The 21,273-nt window shown below is 38.2% G+C and overlaps 1 protein-coding gene across 1 annotated transcript; it reads right to left on the reverse strand.

The window, feature by feature from the left end:
* Window positions 1–1,416: 1,416 nt before the first annotated feature.
* On the reverse strand, window positions 1,417–21,057 carry LOC124302612 (CD9 antigen-like). The gene is made up of 4 exons (XM_046758942.1): window positions 20,269–21,057; window positions 4,304–4,615; window positions 3,920–4,183; window positions 1,417–3,792 (listed from the first exon to the last, which is right to left on the reverse strand). The coding sequence occupies exons 1-4, from the start codon at window positions 20,332–20,334 to the stop codon at window positions 3,640–3,642; spliced, it is 795 nt and encodes a 264-aa protein (XP_046614898.1). The 5' UTR covers window positions 20,335–21,057; the 3' UTR covers window positions 1,417–3,639.
* Between the last annotated feature and the right edge of the window lie 216 nt (window positions 21,058–21,273).

Consider the following 21,273-nt stretch of genomic DNA (forward strand, 5'->3'; position numbering starts at 1 on the left):
CCTGACTCTCAGATCGGCGCTCCGCGCATTAACACACGAAGACGCGACACCGCTTATCTCGGTGCTCTCTCGGCGACGCGTGGAGCACGTAACAGGTAAAACCACTCCGTAGCTGAAACTTCGTTCAAGACGCGAGGCAAAGTGTTAAGCGCGAACCCACCGCCCTGCGGCTCGTCGCGATGCATTGTGTCGCCGTGCTGCGGCCCCACCTTCCGCCGTTCCACCTCCGCCCTCCGCCTCGAGACCACCAGGTAAAAATCCAGGGCGAGCCGCGAGAGTCGCCGACGCGCCTTTACGCCGGAGGACGTCGAGGGATCGGTAGCGAGCCACGACGTTATAATCATGGTTATAGTTATACCGGCCTGATTCTTTGTCAACCGTGGGCCCACTTTTCCCGTACGTCTCCGTCCGCGAGACAATCTATTTTCGTTTCAATTTTTTTAAATTCTCATCATTTACTAAGGGTTTTAAGTGAAACCCAGTTGAGGATAGTTCCCGAATGTGATTTGATTCGATAGATCTTCAGCCAAATTTACAGGAAAGGAAAATTAAAATCGAATTTATCGAATACTCGATATGTCACTGCTACATACTGTACCCTTTTTTCTTATAGGTACGTGTTAATGTAGTTGGAAAAGGTGAATGTAGAAATTGTAAAGTTTGGAATCTAGCTGTATGCGCCCAGTTTAACGGTCCGCATCTAAACGCGCGTTTTATATTAGCTGTACAGCCTGTCAGCCAAGGCTAATTGTAACATTATTTTACCAAGCACAACGAATATTACACCACGCTCATACCAATTATAGTCTCATTCAATCATCCACAGATAAACATAATTGCTCGTTGTCGCGTACATGCTTGTGAAGGTATAGATTGAAATAGCTATTTTCCTGTATTTGCAACACATCGTGAAAACGAATCATACGTCGATCACCTACAAGCAGGCAATCCAAATGATAACTATGAATTTACCGGTAGACCAAAGAGTTTGAAGACCATAAAGATAAATTTTTGCTGATCAATGAGTATCAAGAAAATACTACTACGTATATAAATTTTGGTAGTTTTCCTTGCTCAGATAGTGAATTCGCAAGATTTCAACTCATTGATCGCAGAGATCACTTGTTTCGAAATCGAATATGCATGCATGAATGCCAAGACATTAGAGCCTAATCTAGGTTTCGTACATTTCATACATGTGACTTGATCTCAAATTAAAGCCGATTGAATTTAAAGAAAGAAGTTGTAAGTAGCAATAAGATTCTCGCATATTTTCAGTGATGGCAAGAAAAAAAGATCCGCGTTGCACCAGCTCTTTTCGACACAATTCTTTATGATAGTTATTTTATGCAGTTTCTTCATAAACTTTATAATATTACAATGATTATAAGAAAAAGGGAAAATATCATGTTTGAATACACTTGAATAAACAGTTATATTTCGGATTTATGATCGCAGCCTCTTTCTGTACGTACAATATGATATACATACAAACTGAAATGCGTATATATATCTCGAAATATCAAAATATAATTTTGACGAATTAAGTTATCACGAGGCAACGTTACAATGAATTTGTTGTATCATTTTTTTCAAAACTGCAATCATACATTGATACAACTTGTCAGCGAAAAAGACTTAATGAAAAAACCTTTTTTAAGTGAAACAGTTTTGGATCTTCGTAATAACTGGGTAATTATATACGTATATCAATATGTATAATACATTATAATTAATGGACCAAATATTTAGTCACTATTTTACATATCGTAAGTTTGGCATAATAAAAACGAAACGACAAAGACAGGTATTTTCATACTTGTACCAACTAAATATGACTTAGTAAATTTTTAAAAAATATTTATAAATGATTGATTCCAAACAATATTCTATACTTATATAAGATTATTCGCAAATTATCATACAGAGTATTTCATCGATCTGTAATTCCAAATATTTTTTTTAGAAACACCAATATAGTACTAATAACGTAATATGGTAGAAATTTGAAAGAAGAGAAAATTGTTTTCTTTTGTATGCAAAATGTACTGTTTGCTTTGTAATATATCGATATCAAAATCATGAATTATTTTTATTGAACGATGATTCAGTAGATGTGAATAATATAATTATTACTATTACACATAATAGATTAATATAGCTCTAGTAAAATAGATGCTCTCTACTCTACTATATATATACTTTTTATACTATATTATCGTTAAATTTACTCTTCAATATTTTTATTTTAAACATTGTAATATCCTTTGTCGCGATTATAATCTTACTTACTTAAATACACCATAAGTTACAACACTTTATTGATGTTGAGATTCAAAGTCTGATGAAATTTTACAAAGCGAAAAGGAAAACAAAAGTAAACGAAGTTGTTCGCAAAGAATCTGAGATAGACAAATTAATAGGTATAAAACTTAAGAGGTCAATGGATTCTTTGTTGCTCAATAAATACTAGCGTGATTACAAGTGAGATTGATAACGTAATAATAGCTCAGTGCTAGGTGTCAAGATTTGTAAAGTAACATTTCCACCATGATTATTACTTAAGAGTACGAGATAATTGTGCTTTGCGTCTAATACATTCCTCGAAAACAAAATTATTTCAAAAAAAAAGGGGGGGGGAATCATAATGTTGAACACAATCGATATAGAGGACAGAAATCGATTCCGCGATGTACTAATTCGAGTATTATTACATTACGTAAATTACGTTGTCACACCTATATGCATTATACTTTTCTTTCCATTACCATTTAGAATATGGGTATATACATACATTATATATATTTGATTTCACGCAATAGACACATAAACATTTAAATGTTTCTTTCCACTTTTCTCATTCTGACGAATCAGAAAGCAGGACATACTCCTCGGGACAAAATTTACGGTATTTCTTGGTTTTCGGAAATTCACGAAATAGAAAATAGCTTGTCTTTCAAAGCTATAAGAACTGTTTTGTTATTAAAGGAAAGATAATGGTCTTAAGTTTAAAGCGATAAAGTTCTTCAATCACATACGTCTAGACTCTAGCGTATCGCGTTATTTTTACTGTCGAACTTAATTGTACTTTTTTGGACATGTTATCATAGTTCAACCCTTCATCTATTACAAAATTTCATTGCATTCTCCGATGCTAAATACTTGGTGAGACTTGTTTTTATCACACTACAAACTCACGAAAAAAGCGAATTCAAGATCTATCCATAGAGAGCTTGACCCTATTACTTTCTTAACTGAATCAAGTTTAAGGTATGCATATACCGAATGAGTCGAATATTTTTGCACAGTATTTCAGAAATGATTGGTTCATATGAAATCAGATTAGAGTAATTCGCAATCTAAATAATTTATGTAGTTTAGTGTACAAGTTATTGTTAATATCATATAGCAGTTAAGATTTTTGGTCTTTGAGTATGTTCAATATGTTATTTCTGTGTGCATTTCCTTTGGTTTCTTTTTTCATTACTTTTTTTTTAAGAAGATGACGGAAGGAGTGATAAGTAAGTTTTATAGTCAGTCTCGTGTATCTTGGCACAAACTGAAATTATGAAACAGCTACTGAAAAATTTAATTGATTTCCAGGATGTTAAGAAGATTGGCGTGAGAGGAGCTACGCTTTTAGGCTTTGTATCTATCAGATGAGCCAATGGCGCAGCACAGAACCAATGCAAAGATCAAACCGAGTAGCTCCAGTATTCCAGCTCCGATAGTTACGCCCAGCACGATGCTCATGTGTCTTACAAGCGCGTCCACAAGCTTGTTCAGACATCCCTAGAAACGGTCAAAAACTCATTTACAGACTAAAATCTCAACAATTCTAGAGATATATCATGGTTTTACATACGAATCCGAAACAGAGGGTAATGCACTATGTACTGAAGATAAATGTGAAAATTACCTCTTCATAAATCACTGAACCAATTTCATCACCGGGTTTAAGAGCGTCCTGGCAATTTGGACTTCCCTTATCTTTGCAGCAGGATAGCGGCACGCGGTAATAGCTGTTGTCAGCAGTGACGCCAATTTTGATACCGCCAGCACGATCCTTTTGCACGTACTGACTGCCAGCCCAGTTTGACGGTCCAGTTACGCCGCAGCAGCTCAAATCCGATTGAATGGCGTCTATAGTAGCCGTACGAGATGAGATCACTCCGTACTCGGACTAAAAAATGTTTCGATATTATTATTACAGTTCATGCGATCGCAGGATATACGATAAAAACACAAGAATATCATAACGATCATGAAACAAGAATCGAAGCCTGGATAGGTATGTATTCACCTTGACGGTGTTAGCAACAGATGCCTCGACGAGCTGCTTCAGGCGTTCGCTGTTGGTGTAGAGCCAAGCTCCTGCAGCAATCTGGGCGACAATCACGACGAGTAGGCAACTGAAAAATCCGACGAGCATGCATTGGGACTCACGGAAGGCGCCGCAGCACCCCAAGATAGCGACTATCAGCATGAGCACCCCAGCCGCCAGGAGAATGTACAATCCGGCATGGTAATTGTGCTCTTCTTGGGCCAATGACACAATGAATGTTGGATCAGTCAGCATCCATATCGCCAAGATAACCGTGGCCGACGCTACCGCCTAGAAAACAAAAAGAAATACAAATAAAAACCGATATTTATTGTACCGATGGTTGCGGTGCAAATGTTGATATCCGATATTTATCAATCATTGAAGGTATCGACACGGGTGGCTTGACTTGAAGGAAATTCAAGCAAAGCTTTCGATCTTCATTGGGCATCTCCGTGCATGGAAGTCGTCAACGAAAGCGTACGAGTACCTCGATCCAATGTCAGTACATTATAAGAACACTAATTCCAGATATACCTAACTGACGATGAGTCCATAGAAAGTGGATTTTCCTTCAAGAATTTAAACGGAACGATTCAGTGGGGGAATTTTTTTGTAATTCGATAAACGAAGTCGGTTAAAAGAGTAGATACGAGTAGATACCTGTGATACGCTATTTGCAATATCGTGTTCCTCGAAGTTTTATAGTGTATATGGGAACGCTGTTGTGTAATAAACCCCATCGTCCGTGAAATCATGAATGTATACCGTATTTATATATAACGATCCCATTTTCTTACTATAACAATAACCAACCAACTTCCGTAATTATCACCACGTGTTTACCAGCCCCTGAACCCGATAACGGAATTTACCCTCGGGGAAGGAACTATCATCAATCACTGTAACCACACAGGCATGAAGACCGCATGTGCACTTTCCGTATCAATAATAATAAAGTATATAATCCTGTCAAAGTGGCACGTATCAACTATACTGCATGAATCTTACCCGTCTCTTAGCTAAATTTTCCCCTCATCAATCTCAACGCCCAAAGAAACGATTTTGGGGCTGTTATATAACATCTCTAAACTGTATAAACTCTCTCTATGTTTGTACATAATATAACGAAAATAGGAATTATGCTCAGACACGTTTTAATGCTTCGCTTATGCTTACATCTTTTCGCTTTTTTATGTATAATTCGCGGTTCATTCAAACGTCGAGATCTGTATGGAAGTGTACGTGATCACGTGGGGCAAAAAACACAAATCCCAAACATACGGAAGCCCGCACGTGATGCGCTCACAGAAACGCGCCCGGCTTAATCTAGCCCAGCAATGACGTAAGATGATACTCTCTCAAGGTTCTGCCTTATTCAGACTTTCAGACAGACGCCATCCTTCTACATTATAACGAATGCTGCTGCTGCTGCTGCCGCCACAGCGACTTGTGCCTACTTACAGCTGTGACAGAATTTCCTCTCCAAAGTTTCAAATTTCGTTCAGCGTTATACAGAGTTCATATCGGTCGTACCTACTATTATTACCATGAACGCGTGACATCTTGTTATATTTAAATTTTGTATATACACAATATACACATCTTATATAGATCTAAACATATAATACTAAGGTATTACCAAATTTGGTACCATCAAGTTTACGCGTATATGTTATATTTGTTTTGCAGAAGAACATTGTAAACACGATTAATTCGAACCGTGCGGAATGGTTACACATGTATACATATACCTAACTATGTTAATCTCTCTTAAATCTCCTCGAAATTCATAATACTTGAATATTAAGATCAAAGACTTGCAAGTATCGATCGTAATTTACATTTCATTCCTTATCTTATAGGCTTGGATAACAACTTTTGAATATACTCAATCAGAATTAAAATTAACTGCCGTATCACACGTCCGTGATTATCTTTTCATTAATATAATCATTCGTTGTAAAATGCGTCTCAAAGTCCATTGGGGTTGTGACCACACAGTGTCAATAACAATTGATTCGCTGACCAATTATGCATTTACAAGTAAAATTTCCTTACGCCAATCGGTAAAGTTGAATAATATACGATAATTTTAGACAATTAATAATTAAACACAATTTAATATGCATATAATTTCACGAATGTAGTTAAAAAAAAATTACACACGGTGCAACAACAGTCGCCTTCATCTGTAATTTACATAAATTATTTGGAAAATTATAATGTATGGATGTCTTTTCGAAAGCAGATCAAAATCGAATTCAAACTAAAAGATTCTCTTTCTAATCCCTCTGCATGGAATTCACAATTTTTTCGATTCTCGAATCACGTCGCAAAGTGAAACCTCATACAATTAATTATGTATACGACATGTATAAGACTGAGTCAATCGGTCGACGGCCTGAAAGAATTTGCGCAAAAACTTTAGACAAAGAGAACGGTATTCTGCAGGGACGGGAATCGCGAGTTTGGTTCGGATGTAATCGATTTTGTCCAGAACCTCGACCCTTCGGAATCGCAAACAACCCCAAGCGGATTCACTATAACCCGCGTCCATATAAATTCTACCCCAGGGAAGAAACGATGAGAGAGAAAGAAGGAGGGAGGAGAGTGCCGAGAAGCGGGCAAGAGGAGAAAAAACGGAAGAAATTCCGGAGAGTAAGAACGGAGAGAGTTCAAGGAAAGAATTGCTTCGGTGGATAAGATTCTCGGTTATAAGGGAAGTAGCTGGGTAACTCAATTCGAGCGAGTCTGTCTGCCTGATGTGATACCTGCACAAGTAAGATTGAAAAGAAAACTGTTGCCATTAAAAAGCCTCGCGTATTTCCTACGCATCGAATATTTAATTTCAGCGAATTTTTCCTTCGGATAAGGTACGCATGTCACATTGTTATGGTTACAGAAATGGGATGAATTCGGTGAAGGTTCAACCCCTTAGACAGCTAAACCGGGACCAAAGAGACAAGAACAAAAAAAGAGATAAAAGCCACGTATTGACGGGAATGGTATGGAATGAGAAATGGATCGGCAACATAACTGATTCGGTTTCGTTGGACGAGTGTAACATCGATAGTGGTTCAGGGAATCCTTTATTCGGCGTCACAGCCGTTTTCGTTCCTTCAGTTTGCCTACGAGCTATAGTCCTCTAAATCGTTACCGTTCTCTGTTCCCAGTCGTCACGGTCGTCGCGCGTCTTTCCCTCCATAAACCCGAGCGATATATATATATATATATCCCAGTCGAGGTTCGGATCCACCCCAAGATAATAAAACGCCCGCGCTTTTCTCCAGCTTTTTGTAATCTACGAGCTGGAACTCCCTCTGAGCGCCAAAAGTGCAGAAGAGAAGAAAAACGGAATGGAAAAGCTACACAACCAGAAAAACCCTCAACGTCACGGGATAAGAAATTATCTTAATGTTTTGATCCCCAAAAATCTGTACGTACAGTATATGCGCCTACGTTATACATTTCAAACGAGAAAAACATGCGACATACAAAAAAAAAAAACCCAAAATTGCGCGTAATAAAATCAATCGGGTTGAATTTCAGTGAAACAATTACCTCCTTTTAGATAAAAAAATTTGAATCAATCATCTTGACATTCACTTTTAAATCCTTCATTTTGATACATTTTTGGGATGAAAAAAAATTTCATGAGAAAATAATGAAGCCAAGTTTTCGTTCAAGTTTGGACATTACAACAGCGTCGGAAACAGCGACGGGCAGTGATTTTAAGCCTAATTGTCATAGCTTGACGTAACGTAGCATGCTGCGAGATTCGTCGGATGCACATGACTAATTAAAGTACCAGCTAGACTGCTGCGCCCGAGATTTGTACGTAAATTAATGTACTTTGTACTGTACATCGGACGTAGATACGTTATTCACATTATGCATAGAAACGATATTGTATACGATGCACAAACGTAGGTATATGCGGTATAACGTGCAGTCGTAAATTATTACAAACCGCATGTAACGTTGCTGCATCGCTGTAACGGGGAAAAGTAAGGCGGTAGTACGCACGTTAGACAAGAATACTCATGAAAGCCTACTACGGCTGGCGACGTGGGCATTCGTATAATATCGTGCATCAGTGTGACAGTGTGCATTAAAAACTCGTGTGCATCCGCTTGAAAAGACGCGGTAATGCCCTCGGACTATACACATATTGTATTTATATATCCATACGTGTATACACCGTCATACCCTCGGATTAAATTAGATGTTTTCCCCCTTCTGCATTTCATTCAAATATGTATCATGCATACATGCATTACACGGAGCTACTCCTTCTCGGTCGAGTTACAGATTATACAGTGTATGCCTATTGTGTTATATTATCATGTACATCTTTGCAATATAATGTAAGAACGTTACGTTGGTCTCTTTCCTTTTTCACTCTGACAGAATTGTTACTCTCATTATAGGTTTTCAAGCTTATAGAGAGCAGAACGTGCGGTGAATAGTGATGATAGAAATTACGTAGATATATATATATATATATATATATATATATATATATATATATATATATATATATATATATCTACGTAATTTCTATCATCACATATATATATATATATATATAAGAAAAGTTCCCAGCTTAGAAATGGGAAGGGAAACTTGCAGTCGGTACACACAGCGAGCACAGAGTTAGAGTTTCATTGGGTGTGCGTGGGTTTGGCAGCATCAATGCCTTGTACCTAGCCTCGAGTGCATACAAAAAAGGGTTTCAAAGGCGGGCAGTAGTGCTCGGAATATCCTGACGGGAACAAGAGAGACCTTTTAGAGCCGATACAAACCCAGTAGTAATAATTCCACGGACGAACAAGCCGCGGCGCAACTTTCTTTATTAGGGAATATATGCATACCTATACGCCCGTGTTGTATTATATTTTACACACAGGTATAGACGAATTGTTTGCGAAAGTCGGTAGACGACGTGGAAAATGATGGTCTAAAGCGATTCGAGCTAAGACTTTTACTTGCGAAAAACGGAAATTAAATGCATGCAAGGCAAGAGTTGTGCAAAAGATGACGAATATTGAAAACGAAGATTGAAACAGCAACGGCAACTCCGAAATGACGAAAGTTATAAAATTCTTCTTTTTACGAGTTCCGTCAATTTGACAATAAACGCGGCCAATAAGAGGCAATAGAATTGTTGTTAATTATCGTTAACCGCTTTCTTTAGTGCAGACTCTGCTGGGCTGATCAGAGGATATATACGGCTGTAATAATAGAGAATGGAATTGCTGATATGTACTTTCTATAGCTATATACAAGCGGTCGTTCACACGCTAGCGCCAAGTTTATTACCGTTTGTTTAACGCATCTCCACGTGGTCCACGTGTCTCTGCCAAACTTGAATTTGATGCAGTATAAATCTAACCTATAAGTTGATAGATAGGGTGTTTTTCGTTTTTTTTTTTTTCGTTTCCTGCGACTAAAAAACTTATTGCAAATGGCAGGAATCTCTTGCATAAAATCTCAAATTTAGAAGTTGTCCTACAATTTAAGTAACGCAGGATGGATGGCATTTTCTCCTAAAATTGTTAATACTATACAACACGTTTAAAAATGAATTTTTATGTAAATCGGAGACTGCATAACTTGTGAACAGCCGATGAAACTGCAAACTTTGCTCAACAGACATTTGTATATATTTTTTACTAAATAATGTTTGAAACGTCCGAGCTACGATTTTCCTGTTCAATGTTGGATTCTTTTGTAAAAAACGTAATCCTCTGCAAAATGCTTCCGGAATCAAGTACGTAACATCAAACGCGGCTGAGTGGTAACAATTTCAGAGAAAAATTATATCTTCCTCAAAAACTCCGAGTTCCGAGAGCAACCTTTAAAAATTGTGTTCTTGCGCCATTTATGACAAGTTTGTCGCATGGGGGCGAGAAAAAAATGTGGCTTCCAGGCATAACACCTTATTAGTGTATACAACTCTCCGTCTCGAATTTGAAAACTTTTCTTAAAAACTTTTTCTCAGCATTTTATTTTCCGCCAAATTTTATGTGAATTACTGTATACTTCTTGTCATTGAAAATGCATCTCGAATGCAAAATCGTAAGAGAGAGAAAATATATAGAAAGACTATCGATCATCCTTTCGGTGAGGACGCAACGTGCTTTCTAGGATAAAAATAACAGAGCGCGTCCTCGGCGAAACTATAAATATAGTAGTGCGATAACGAGATAGAACAGGATGAGTGCATACACGTCATAAGTACGGAGATAAAACATACGTAATATGTACTATATACTTTTGTATAACAACGGTATATGCGTGAACAACGTATACACACGACGTTCAAAAAAGTCCTGCAGAGCTTTGACAGCGTGGGACTGTGTATGTGGTATGTATAGGTACATGGTTGCCACCGCGAGACAATTTTCCGCTCGTCCGTATCTTCTTATCTTATTTATCGACGCGTAAACCCCTTTTGTGGCTAGCCGGCGCTGTTGGATCCCCTTGATCGTATACATATAGATTGTTACATACATTCAATCGTGGATAAGGGTTCACATATACGTATGTAAATAAACTACAAAGAAGACCCATGGTACGTGTGATAAAATTTCTTTCAACGAAACAAAAATAAATAAATATACCTACATAAATTTAAGCTTTTCCATTTTACCTAAGGCGTGTAAAGCTTTACGAAAAAAAACACCACGGAATTAGGGCATGCGTAGAAAATGCGTAGAAAATTATTGATAATCACCGTTTTGGCAATAAAATCCATTAGAAATTCTGTGCCACCGAGCGATCGATGGAACGAAGCCAAAAGGTGAACAAGCGAGGTGGATAGACCGAGTGACAACACATTGTTTGGCTGAACGTCAATTGAGCGATCCTTGTTCACACGTCAGTGTATCCTATATCTCTCCAATTACAAAAGTCTGGGAGAAAATTTGACGACGTGCCTACATATAGCTGAGTGTTGCTGACAATTACTGCTACACTGTACTGCAGGAGGATTAAAACTACAGACAAGATCTGTCAGCGTTTAATTTCACCGTTGAAACAATATTTGGATGCAGGGTGGAAAGAATTAATCCCTGCGTGGAATATAGATTTATGCTCGGGGAAAACTTTCGTACAATGGGAATTTTTAATATTCTACAATACGCATTTCGATTCAACAGAGATGAAATAGCAGTTTCAAATTTGAATTTGAAAATAAGGATCAAAATAAAAAGTTCTCTACATGATTCACAGCCGCGTGTATGATGTATTTTTGGATGTGTACGTGTATATCAAATTTCATTCGTAGCCGAGAATTATGGCGGCTACAGCGCCGGTTTATTAGTAGTAAAAATAAATCGCTCGTCTGTGTTACCTACTACGAACGCGGAGGCTGAAAACTGTGAACGCCTTGGAAGCAAAGAGAATTAAGCAGTTTGTATGTATTGTAAACGCGTATTCGTTAGCTCTGTAAAAGTTGGTTAAAGGTCGTTGCAGTATGCAACTTTCGCATATAAGCAGAGAAAAATGACAAGCGTAAAAAAAAAACATAGAAAATGGAGAAAAAAGCATGTAACTCTGAGAACAATATCATTTCTTAAAGTTACCAGACAATTCTAAGGAAATTAATATCGTTACGATAACGGTTTAAATATTTTTCGAATTACGGAAGTATATTTGTCAGTTGTGATAAAAAATAAGAATAACCACAAGTATACTCGTAAATTTCTCTCGGTGTATACGGATTCAATTTTAATTGTCGATTATAATTACCCTGTGCTTCACCCACCACAATATGATGGGAGCTCTGTAAAGTACGATATGTTACGTAAATAAAAATAAAAGACATTTACGCACGCGACAGGCAAGCGAAACAAGTTGTAAAATCGATAGACTTGCATCGTGTCGTGAGTCACGAGCGTTGCCCCGAGTGATCGAGACTTATTTTCGGATAGTAAACATATAAATAACTATTACAATAAGCTGTAAATAGCTTTGTCCGAAACGCCAAGAGTTTTCTGATAAACAATTTTTACGCTTTGATTTACGTTGATCGTTGTGCCAATAACGAAATTAACCTGTCATCCACTGTATGTATCCACGTAATAACCGCTAGACACGATATTATATCGTATAGCATGTAATTTACGATTGTAGCCAGCGAATTCTATCCACCTTATACCTACCTTGATTGACCAAAAACACGAACACGAATTGTTTCTCTAATCGACAATCGAGCGGTTACGTCACGATTCATGCCTAATTTTCCATGCTATTTTCTGTCGATTCCCTGAACGATCACAAATGATTTTATGTCTAATTTTTTGCGATTTCTGATACACGTACAGTAATATTCATTAATGGGTACCTAGTGGCTCACTATTTTTTGGAATCAAAACTGCAACAAGCTTTCTTTCTATGAAAATTTTACGTGTCTATGATCAACGTATATTTTGTTTCTCCTGTCGCTTGCATCGCTAGTCATTGGCATATAAAACTTGCATAGAAAGGAAACTCGTCCCAGGTTCGATTCCAAAAAAAAAAAAAATAGTAAGCCACTGGGAACCTATTAATAAACATTACTGTACATAAGTTTGACATACAGACTGAATTGTTAACGACCGAATGATTCAATGCGCATGCGCTAAAATAGGAGAGAAAAAGAAGTTGTTTCATCAGGGCGGCAACATTTTTGAGGTTACATACATCACGGCAGTCTGTCATCTCAATTTATTAATGTTGGTCGCCCTGACAAAACAATTGTTCTTTCTCTCGAGTTTTCGCGCATCCGCATTAAATCGTTCGGTCGTTAGCAATTCGCTCTGTATGTATGGAAGATTGAAGATAACTTCCTGTAATTTGATGTGCCTTCTTATAATTTCAAATACTTTAGCAAATAATACCGCCAAAGTTGCAAGTTCGTTATTATGAAATTCAAATGCTGTACGTTTCCACACCATTAACTTCATCCGATTCCAATCACTGATTTCTATTGGTCCTGAATAATTTATATGGCCGACAACGAGAAGAGAGAAAAAATTAGGAGTCCAACAACCGCAAGAAAGGCGGGTGTCGGTAGATGAACGGAAATCAGTTTAAAACTGGCAATTTCCTTTGATCATCGGCGGTATTTCCGATCAGCATGGCTCGGTAGGCATTATCGGAAAGAAGGAGGAACCACCCGGTCCTGCGGGCAACTCCCTTTGGAAGAGAGACGCATGCTCGGTCGACCGGACGTTGACGAAATCCAATTATTAGGTGGTGGATGTAAAGCTACGTCGCAGATACATAAGCCGTGTACGTACATACATGCACACGTATACATACATCCACTTTATCACACCTCGGGTTTCGTCTTCTTCCTCCTTATTGCAGCAGATTGTCGCATCAAGGAAGATAATAAAAAATTTCACCATTATGAATATACCTATATAATTTTTTTTTTTTACCCACACCTAAGATCCCATCGTACCAAGAAAAGTTTCTAGTTTTTTATTTTTATTTTAAATAACCGAAAAATGTAGTCCTGGATACAAAATGAAATCATGACGTCACTCATATCGAACCGTTAGTTTCAACGATAACCATATATTTTAATAGAATTTTCCAATAACTATGACAATTGAATTTTTTTCTCAGTGCCTTTTTTAAAATATATACTTTATTCTTCAAATGAAATATATTGATTGATAATATATTGTGTGTCCACATATGAATGCTTAACCGTTTGATGAGATCGATGTAGCTTTTTTTCGCTGGTAATTTCTTTCATCGAAACTTTTTTATCTGGTTTCTCTTTACTTCTTATCACCGTTTTTTGTGTAATACAATAGTTTACGGTTATTCATACCTTGAAAGAACGATTGTATTTCGTAAGTTTGGCGACGAGGCTGAAGCTAGCAGCGAAACGTTCTAATGTTCATTCAAATGAATTCGGAAAATTAAAATTCTGTGCAACACCTTGAATCCCTGATACTTTTACAGAATTATGATGATTAAACTGAACTGCATTTTTCTATTTCCAAAAAATTCAACACGTTTGGCTGCTAACTCTGGCTGCTAGTTTCGGCTTCATTGATAGTTTACCTAAAAACAAAGCACAAAAATCATTTATGTGATATTTTTAACCTTTTTATTTATGTATTTGTGCTTTTTGTGAGTTAAGTATTGAATTAGCAAAAAAAATGTTTACAGGCTCAGGTTAACAGAATTAAAGTAATTTTACGTAAAAAATAATATAAATATGGCATATGATATTTTTTTGTAGTTTTATTGGAAAATATTTGAAATTTTTGATTAGTGTTATTTTTGATCGCTGATATCTTTGAAACGTTTGATCTGAGGAACTTTGATATTCAGACGTTTTTTGTAGAGCGTAAAATTTTCTACAAATCTGTTTTTTCAGATTGTTGTTACGATGAACCCTTCCAAAGTAATAAAAATTCAAAAATAATAAATAAATTTTCCCGTGTTATTTAAATGGAAAAGAAAGAAATGGATAGAGGCAAACCTTACTATTGATATTAAGGGCTCATATTGGTGCCAAAATTTTTATTTTTAGGTATACTATCAATTTTTGGACACCATAAGAAAAAAAAAAATCGTCTTCTTTTGAAACACCCTACTGTGTACAGTATATCGTATGGGGGGATACTGTTTGAAAGAAAATTTTTATTCCAAACAAACGGAAGTGGCGCACATAAGCCATTTCTACCATACTTACAACACGTGCAACGGTAGCCAAGCTCTCCCCTTACACATACATCCACATGCCTGACCGTAAAAGTGTATATACGTAAAGGTTCTGTCCAGACCGTAAAAATGTGTTGAAAAATTTAAGGGCTGGGCCGCGCATGTGCGTTTCAGGGGGTCAGCCGTCATCCAAGCTACACGTATATGTATATCTACGGGGCGTCGGAAACATCTGTCGATTTTGCACGCTCTCCTCCACCGTAACGTACAAGCAAAATTATACTGTTGTATTTTCCCTCTTCGTACGTCACGTTGTTCACATTAACTTTTTTTTTCACCCTTCCTTAAATCTGCTTTTTCCTTTAGTCTGCATTTCTTGCATTGAATTTTTATGTAATGGAAATTGCTTCGTTTTAATGCGAGTTGCATTTGAATTCAGCAGAAATTATATTATATCATTCGATGAATGATCAATCGAATAACCAGAATATTAGCAAAGAGTACGTTGTGTTTAGATGTAAAACGGACGCGGGATGTATATTTTAACCGTATTTTATGCGTCGATATTACCGCCAGAGGAGGGGACTGGGGGAGAGTTGGCCCACGCGGCCACGTGGTGAACTTTCAGAGCGCTTATACACTCGAGGGTTGTAGCATGCCGCACACGCCAGTAGATATGGTGTATAATAAGAGAGGAAGGGAAACTCATGAGAAAACCATGCAGGAGGCCATGCCCCATACACTGTCCCCGCATATTACCAAACCCGAGGGTGCGACAGGCGGCGATTGAAATCCACGACGAAGAAAGCTTTGAAACATAACGCTTCAACAATTTCTCACAGCTTCCTAACTTTCTTCGTCTCTCTTTTATGCCTCGGTTAGCTCGTCATTTTTTATTGCAATTACACTAATTGTAAGTATACATACATTATACCTCGATATACGTCGATGCTTTCCTACTTGTCTGCATTGATATACTACAGATGAAACTTTATCATGCATGCGCGTGTACGTGATACACACGTCCAATTTCCTGACACATGATGATGCAAGATGGAGATAGGGGTTGACTGACATTGTAACAAAGTGACGGAAAGGAACTACGTGAGATGGGTTGACATCGTGAGACAACGTGGGCGAGGCGGAGCATTGTGTTGCTGTGGAAAACGTGGAAAATGATAGAACCCACCACGTTCGAAGTCGGACGGTAGGTGAATTTCCGCTATCCAGCTAACCAGAGGCACTTTGTTTTGTTCGCCGGGTCGTTACTGACTGTGAGGAAAACTAGGGAACGCGACAATTGGACGACAGGCGTTTCTAGAAATTCGCGAGCTGGGCGCGTCTTGATAAATGAATAGCGTTGATGCATATCCCCGGAACAATACGCGAGCTATACGATGATAATAAAGAATTACACAACCAAGGCTGCTGCGACGTTCCACGCGAATTGAAAGTATGCAGGACGTCGCACCCACGCGCCAAACCGTACAAGTTGCGAGATAGTGATAGTTGCAAACATTGCATGTGCAGATAATGCGAAATGTTATCTACCGAAAGTAACGATAAACGATGTGTAATTTGGTCGACTTGATAAAACAAAGAAAAGTTAATAAACTAACGTAAACTTCAATCCAATCACATCGGAAGAACGTCTTTTCGAATTGATCAAACAATATATCTTTACAGTCGATGACCTCAACTTTAACGAAATATATACACGATGCGATAGTTATTTTTGAGCTATGATTTCTTATTGGAAAACTATGTTGATGTAAACAGTTACCTAAACTTGATCGATAACCCTGCAACATCACCGAAACTAGAAAGCAACGGAATTTTTCGTCGTTTTTTTCCTACTTGAAATTTTTTACATCATCTTCATCGAACGGATACGAGAAACCTGGTCGTCAAGTATAACACCGACTTCCGACCTAAGTCCACGTATATGACGACAGTTAGATAAGGTGGTCCAAATAGCGAAGATCCTTCCTCCTCCCTCTCGTTCAGCGAGCTCTTAATTCCACAAATAGATTCGCGTCAACTAAAGAGAATCGAAGTTGCGTCACTGTTCAAACTGGCGCGACTACTTGACCGAGTAGCAACAGCTTGTGGCCGTCCCATATGAAACCCACGAAAAGCCGTTTCCACCTAGACACGACGACAGTAACTCTATTTTTGTTGAATCAACTCCGTCCATCGTAGCTGCTCGTCATTGTCCATGAACCGTTGCAGCATCCCGTTTAATCACAAACCTATGCTGCACCCCATGGTTTGCGTCTCCTTTGCCCATAGTTTTGCATTAAAGTGTGCGATGTATACATATAATGTCGTACTATATTTAACTATGTGCAATGTGCAAGGACTGATTAAATCTGTCCTCGAAACGTTACGTTCCTCATATTCGCGCTTTTACCTCATCGTGGCAGAATTACCACAAACTTATCGCTAGTCGAAGTTCAGGAGTTTCGTGGTATTTTTTTTTTCAAACCTTTCAACGCGGGTCTCCGAACTTATCACGATTCTGAACTGGAATAACTTTCCGTGGTTTTAGAACCGGAAACTTAAGCTCTACGGCAATTTACTTGCTGTACACATCAAATAGCTCCGTGCACTTGTAGGCAGAGACAAGTCAACTTTCGAGCACGTTTAATGAAAGTAATTCTACCGAGGAGGAGTATTAAATCGTTATGGACAGGCCCCAACCCCATTGCCGCTTCTAGGCCCACACGCCGCATGCCTCAAGGCGGAACTTTTAACCGGCGAGTTCCTTGATCTCGAGAGGAGGTAGTCTATATCGCGATTGGCAAAAAGAGATGCGGAGCAGTAGGTACAACGCAACGCGCGCTTCACAGCAACTTCTAACGTTAGAGTGATTGAAGGCCATAATTTCACTATATTTTTTTTCATTCGTTCCCCCTAGTTTTATACTGTTTATATTGTTATATCTTCTCCAGAAGTGAAAGTAAAAAGTCCGGCAGCCCTCGATTCTCACTAGTCGAGTCGTAAATTTCCGGACTTTTTATACGCAAGGTATAATAATATCCTCGTATAAGCCACGGCTGCCGGGTCATTGATCCCCGAACGGACAATACAATTGTAAACGGACTTTGAGAACTTCAATGTCGTATGTAACTGTGTTACAATTACAAGTAACCTATCGGAAACATTCAAGACTGCATCTTGCAGACCTTGCAACAAATTGATATCCGAGTCAGCTACAAATTCATAATCAGTTACCCCGTTCCTAAATTTACGTGCAACTGTAAGCGATCCGTCGCTCGTTTAACGGTGGGTTAGTTAAATCAAGTTTATACACTGCACTTATAAATCGTTATAAATAAACTTATTTTGAACATTACAATGACATGAACTGGAATTTTTCCACATCATAAACCTGTTTGAATGTTGAAATTTATGTGGAGAGTAGGAAAAGAGGAGGGACAAGTGAATGATGACACAGACCTGCGAAATATAACTTTTAATTTCCCCCTTAGGTAATAATGCTTTTTTTTAGATATTTAGATACGTTGAATTATAATATAATGAATAATATACCGCTAGTTTTTTTACAGCACATCAAGATTTATTTTTATGCAGGATACGCATATTTGCAGATTTTTGAACAATTTTTATGAACAAACTAAAATATAATGAATATAAAACTGAATGTTTAGGTATAAAATAAACAGCGTTAGTCTTAAGCAAGTCTTAAGAGGCTAGATAAATCAAAAAGACATATCTTGGAAGTTAACTCTAATAGTACTAAGAAAACGCAGAAGAAAAAAAAATTTCTCCGAAAATTTACGTGATAGAATACTTTATACTTTTTTTTCATTGATTCGTACTCAGTTTCGTGGGGGGAAAACCATCGCAGATCTGTGTAATCGATGCATCGCGCGCGCTGCTGCGTCTCCCTTCCGGTTCTATTCTTTTATCTCATGCATTTCTAGCCTCCAGCAGTCGTTGAGTGCTTACCCATAACTGCACTCCACCTGCATTACTTACATACGTACGTACGAGTGATTTGTGAATTATTTAAAAACATGACTCTCCAGCGCTTACGGCTATAGATATAATGCTTACAGCTGGTCGTGTGATGTTGGCGTAAAACAACCTGTGACGGTGAAGCAATGAATAATTTTATAACGTCGTAATCCGTTGCACGATCAGAAGTGAACGAAGTAAAATTGAAAAAAGGAAAGTAAGAAATTTTACAAAAAGTCGTTCAATTATAGATCACTGACCGTTAACGCTCCATGATATGTGATGAAAAGCGTATAGTGTTGGTATACATAACACGTATATACATATTATAATACGTAATAAAAATGTAATATTTAACGTCTCGAAATCCATCGTGTACATAAAGAAATACGAACGTATATTTGTATATATGTATGTATGTATGTATATGTATAATTTTAGCATCCGATACACTATCTCGGATTTAAAATAATCCTCGAAGATGCGATCTTACCCTTCGTGTAGCAGCAACATACTTTCGTCGCTGCGAATTTGAACACATTTTTTTCAAGGCATAACGCAGTGCATCGGATCGCGATTACCTCATTATCGCCGCCGTGGTGATTCATTGTCAGTAAATCCAAGGGTGAAATCAGTCGCAAGGGTTTTAAAAAAACGTATATAAGGGGTGCTGGTAAGTGCCGCGAATGGAGGAACAGCGAGCAAAAGGGGAGGGATCGGGGTTGCGCCCAGATGCAATCGATACAGCTGCGCTATAGCGTCAGAGGACAACTACGTCACGCTACCATTTGTTGCATCTCACGTTACAAACATAGCTCTTCGATCGAGTGTACGTAGGTTACGTACTTATCGTTAAAGACATTCAAAACAAAAGAAAGTCGACAATTTCTAAGAGCGGGAATTTCGATTGGAGGTGGAGATACAGGGATGAAAAAACTGACAATCGTTAGATTTAATGTCAGTTTTTTCTCCTTACACACATTCCACACTACAGTTAATTTGTTGGTTTACTTATGTGTACTCAACGCAGATAAAATTAAACAACCTCTGTGACTTTATATGGGCTAAATTTCACAAGGATATTTACGAATTTTCAAGGTATGTTCAGATTTGGCATTGTCACACGGACAGATTCAAATGAAAGAAGAAAAATATCGTTAGAAAAAGAACAGATGTGGTGACAGTTTGTTGTAAACGCAAATCTCGAGTTCTGTAGCGATGACAGGGAGAGTGAGAACGATGTAGGTGATAAGGAAATGTAAAAATAAAAAAACGTCTCTCACCCAAAATATAAGGTTCACAAATACGAGGAGGTACTTGATGACTCCGTAACAACCGGACAACCCCATCGTTCGTCGTTAGGTGAAACTGGGAAAAAGTCACTTCTTTCGACGCTCGATCACACAGCACAAGACACTGGCGCTACTAGCAATGACAACTTCGCGATCTAAGCGAAACTAATCAATGGTTATTTTCGAATCGGGGTAATCGGCGTGCCTCTCGCTCCCCGTAAATCTACGCATAAAATCGACCGGTCCGTGCGGGATGTTCCCAGCAACTGGCTCTCGCGCCCTAGCGGCATAAGCGGAATAAGCAGACGCGCTTTCCTCAACTTGCGGAGGGTGGAGCCGCGCTGTCAACTGTCTCCGACCCCCCAATCGCCGTCCGGCGTCGCTCCGTGTCAGCCAATCAAATTCTTTGTTGTTGACAGTCAGTTGCGGCATCGTTCAAATTAAATCACTAGATTTTAATCAAAGATTTTAGCCGCGTGACCCGTGGATCTAGATCGAATCCAGATAATACGGCTATCTAGGATTACCGCACCTTCTGCTCAGCTCTGAATTAGCGATAACACCGAGTCATGACTCGTTTTACCATCCAAACTGACTGCGATGCTAGAACGATTAGCGAAAATTGTTGCTCATTCTCTCTCACTGGTTTTGAGTCGACAGCTTTTACTTGATTTAACATACTTTCGACCGCTGTTCTGTCTCCTGTGGATGCATGTGCACTGATATTGACGTCACAGGGATGTGTCACGAGAAGTTGAATTTCATGCATTGTAGTCATACGATAGACCCGACATGACAATCACTACGAGCCGCATCCAATTAGAATGTTTGGCAAGTATTCACACGTATTATGCGGTCATAGTTGTTACAGGTAGGCCGGAAGCTATACTGGTATAATGGTAAGTCTCTGTAGACGAGAAATCCGACGTAAAAAATTGATTGTAAATTATTTTTAACGTTTTTGAGCTTAGATTTTTTTCTCCAACTAAGGAGACA

Source organism: Neodiprion virginianus, chromosome 4 (assembly GCF_021901495.1).
Source record: "Neodiprion virginianus isolate iyNeoVirg1 chromosome 4, iyNeoVirg1.1, whole genome shotgun sequence".
Taxonomy (NCBI): Eukaryota; Metazoa; Arthropoda; class Insecta; order Hymenoptera; family Diprionidae; genus Neodiprion; species Neodiprion virginianus.

Bases quoted from the DNA above. Each gene is read 5' to 3' on its own strand.
- LOC124302612 (XM_046758942.1), bottom strand. From the start codon at position 20,334: ATGGGGTTGTCCGGTTGTTACGGAGTCATCAAGTACCTCCTCGTATTT. The intron at 4,616-20,268 runs GTGAGAGACGTT...TTTGTTTTCTAG, and splicing joins TTGTGAACCTTATATTTTGG to GCGGTAGCGTCGGCCACGGT. The intron at 3,793-3,919 runs GTAATTTTCACA...GACCGTTTCTAG, and splicing joins GTTCAGTGATTTATGAAGAG to GGATGTCTGAACAAGCTTGT.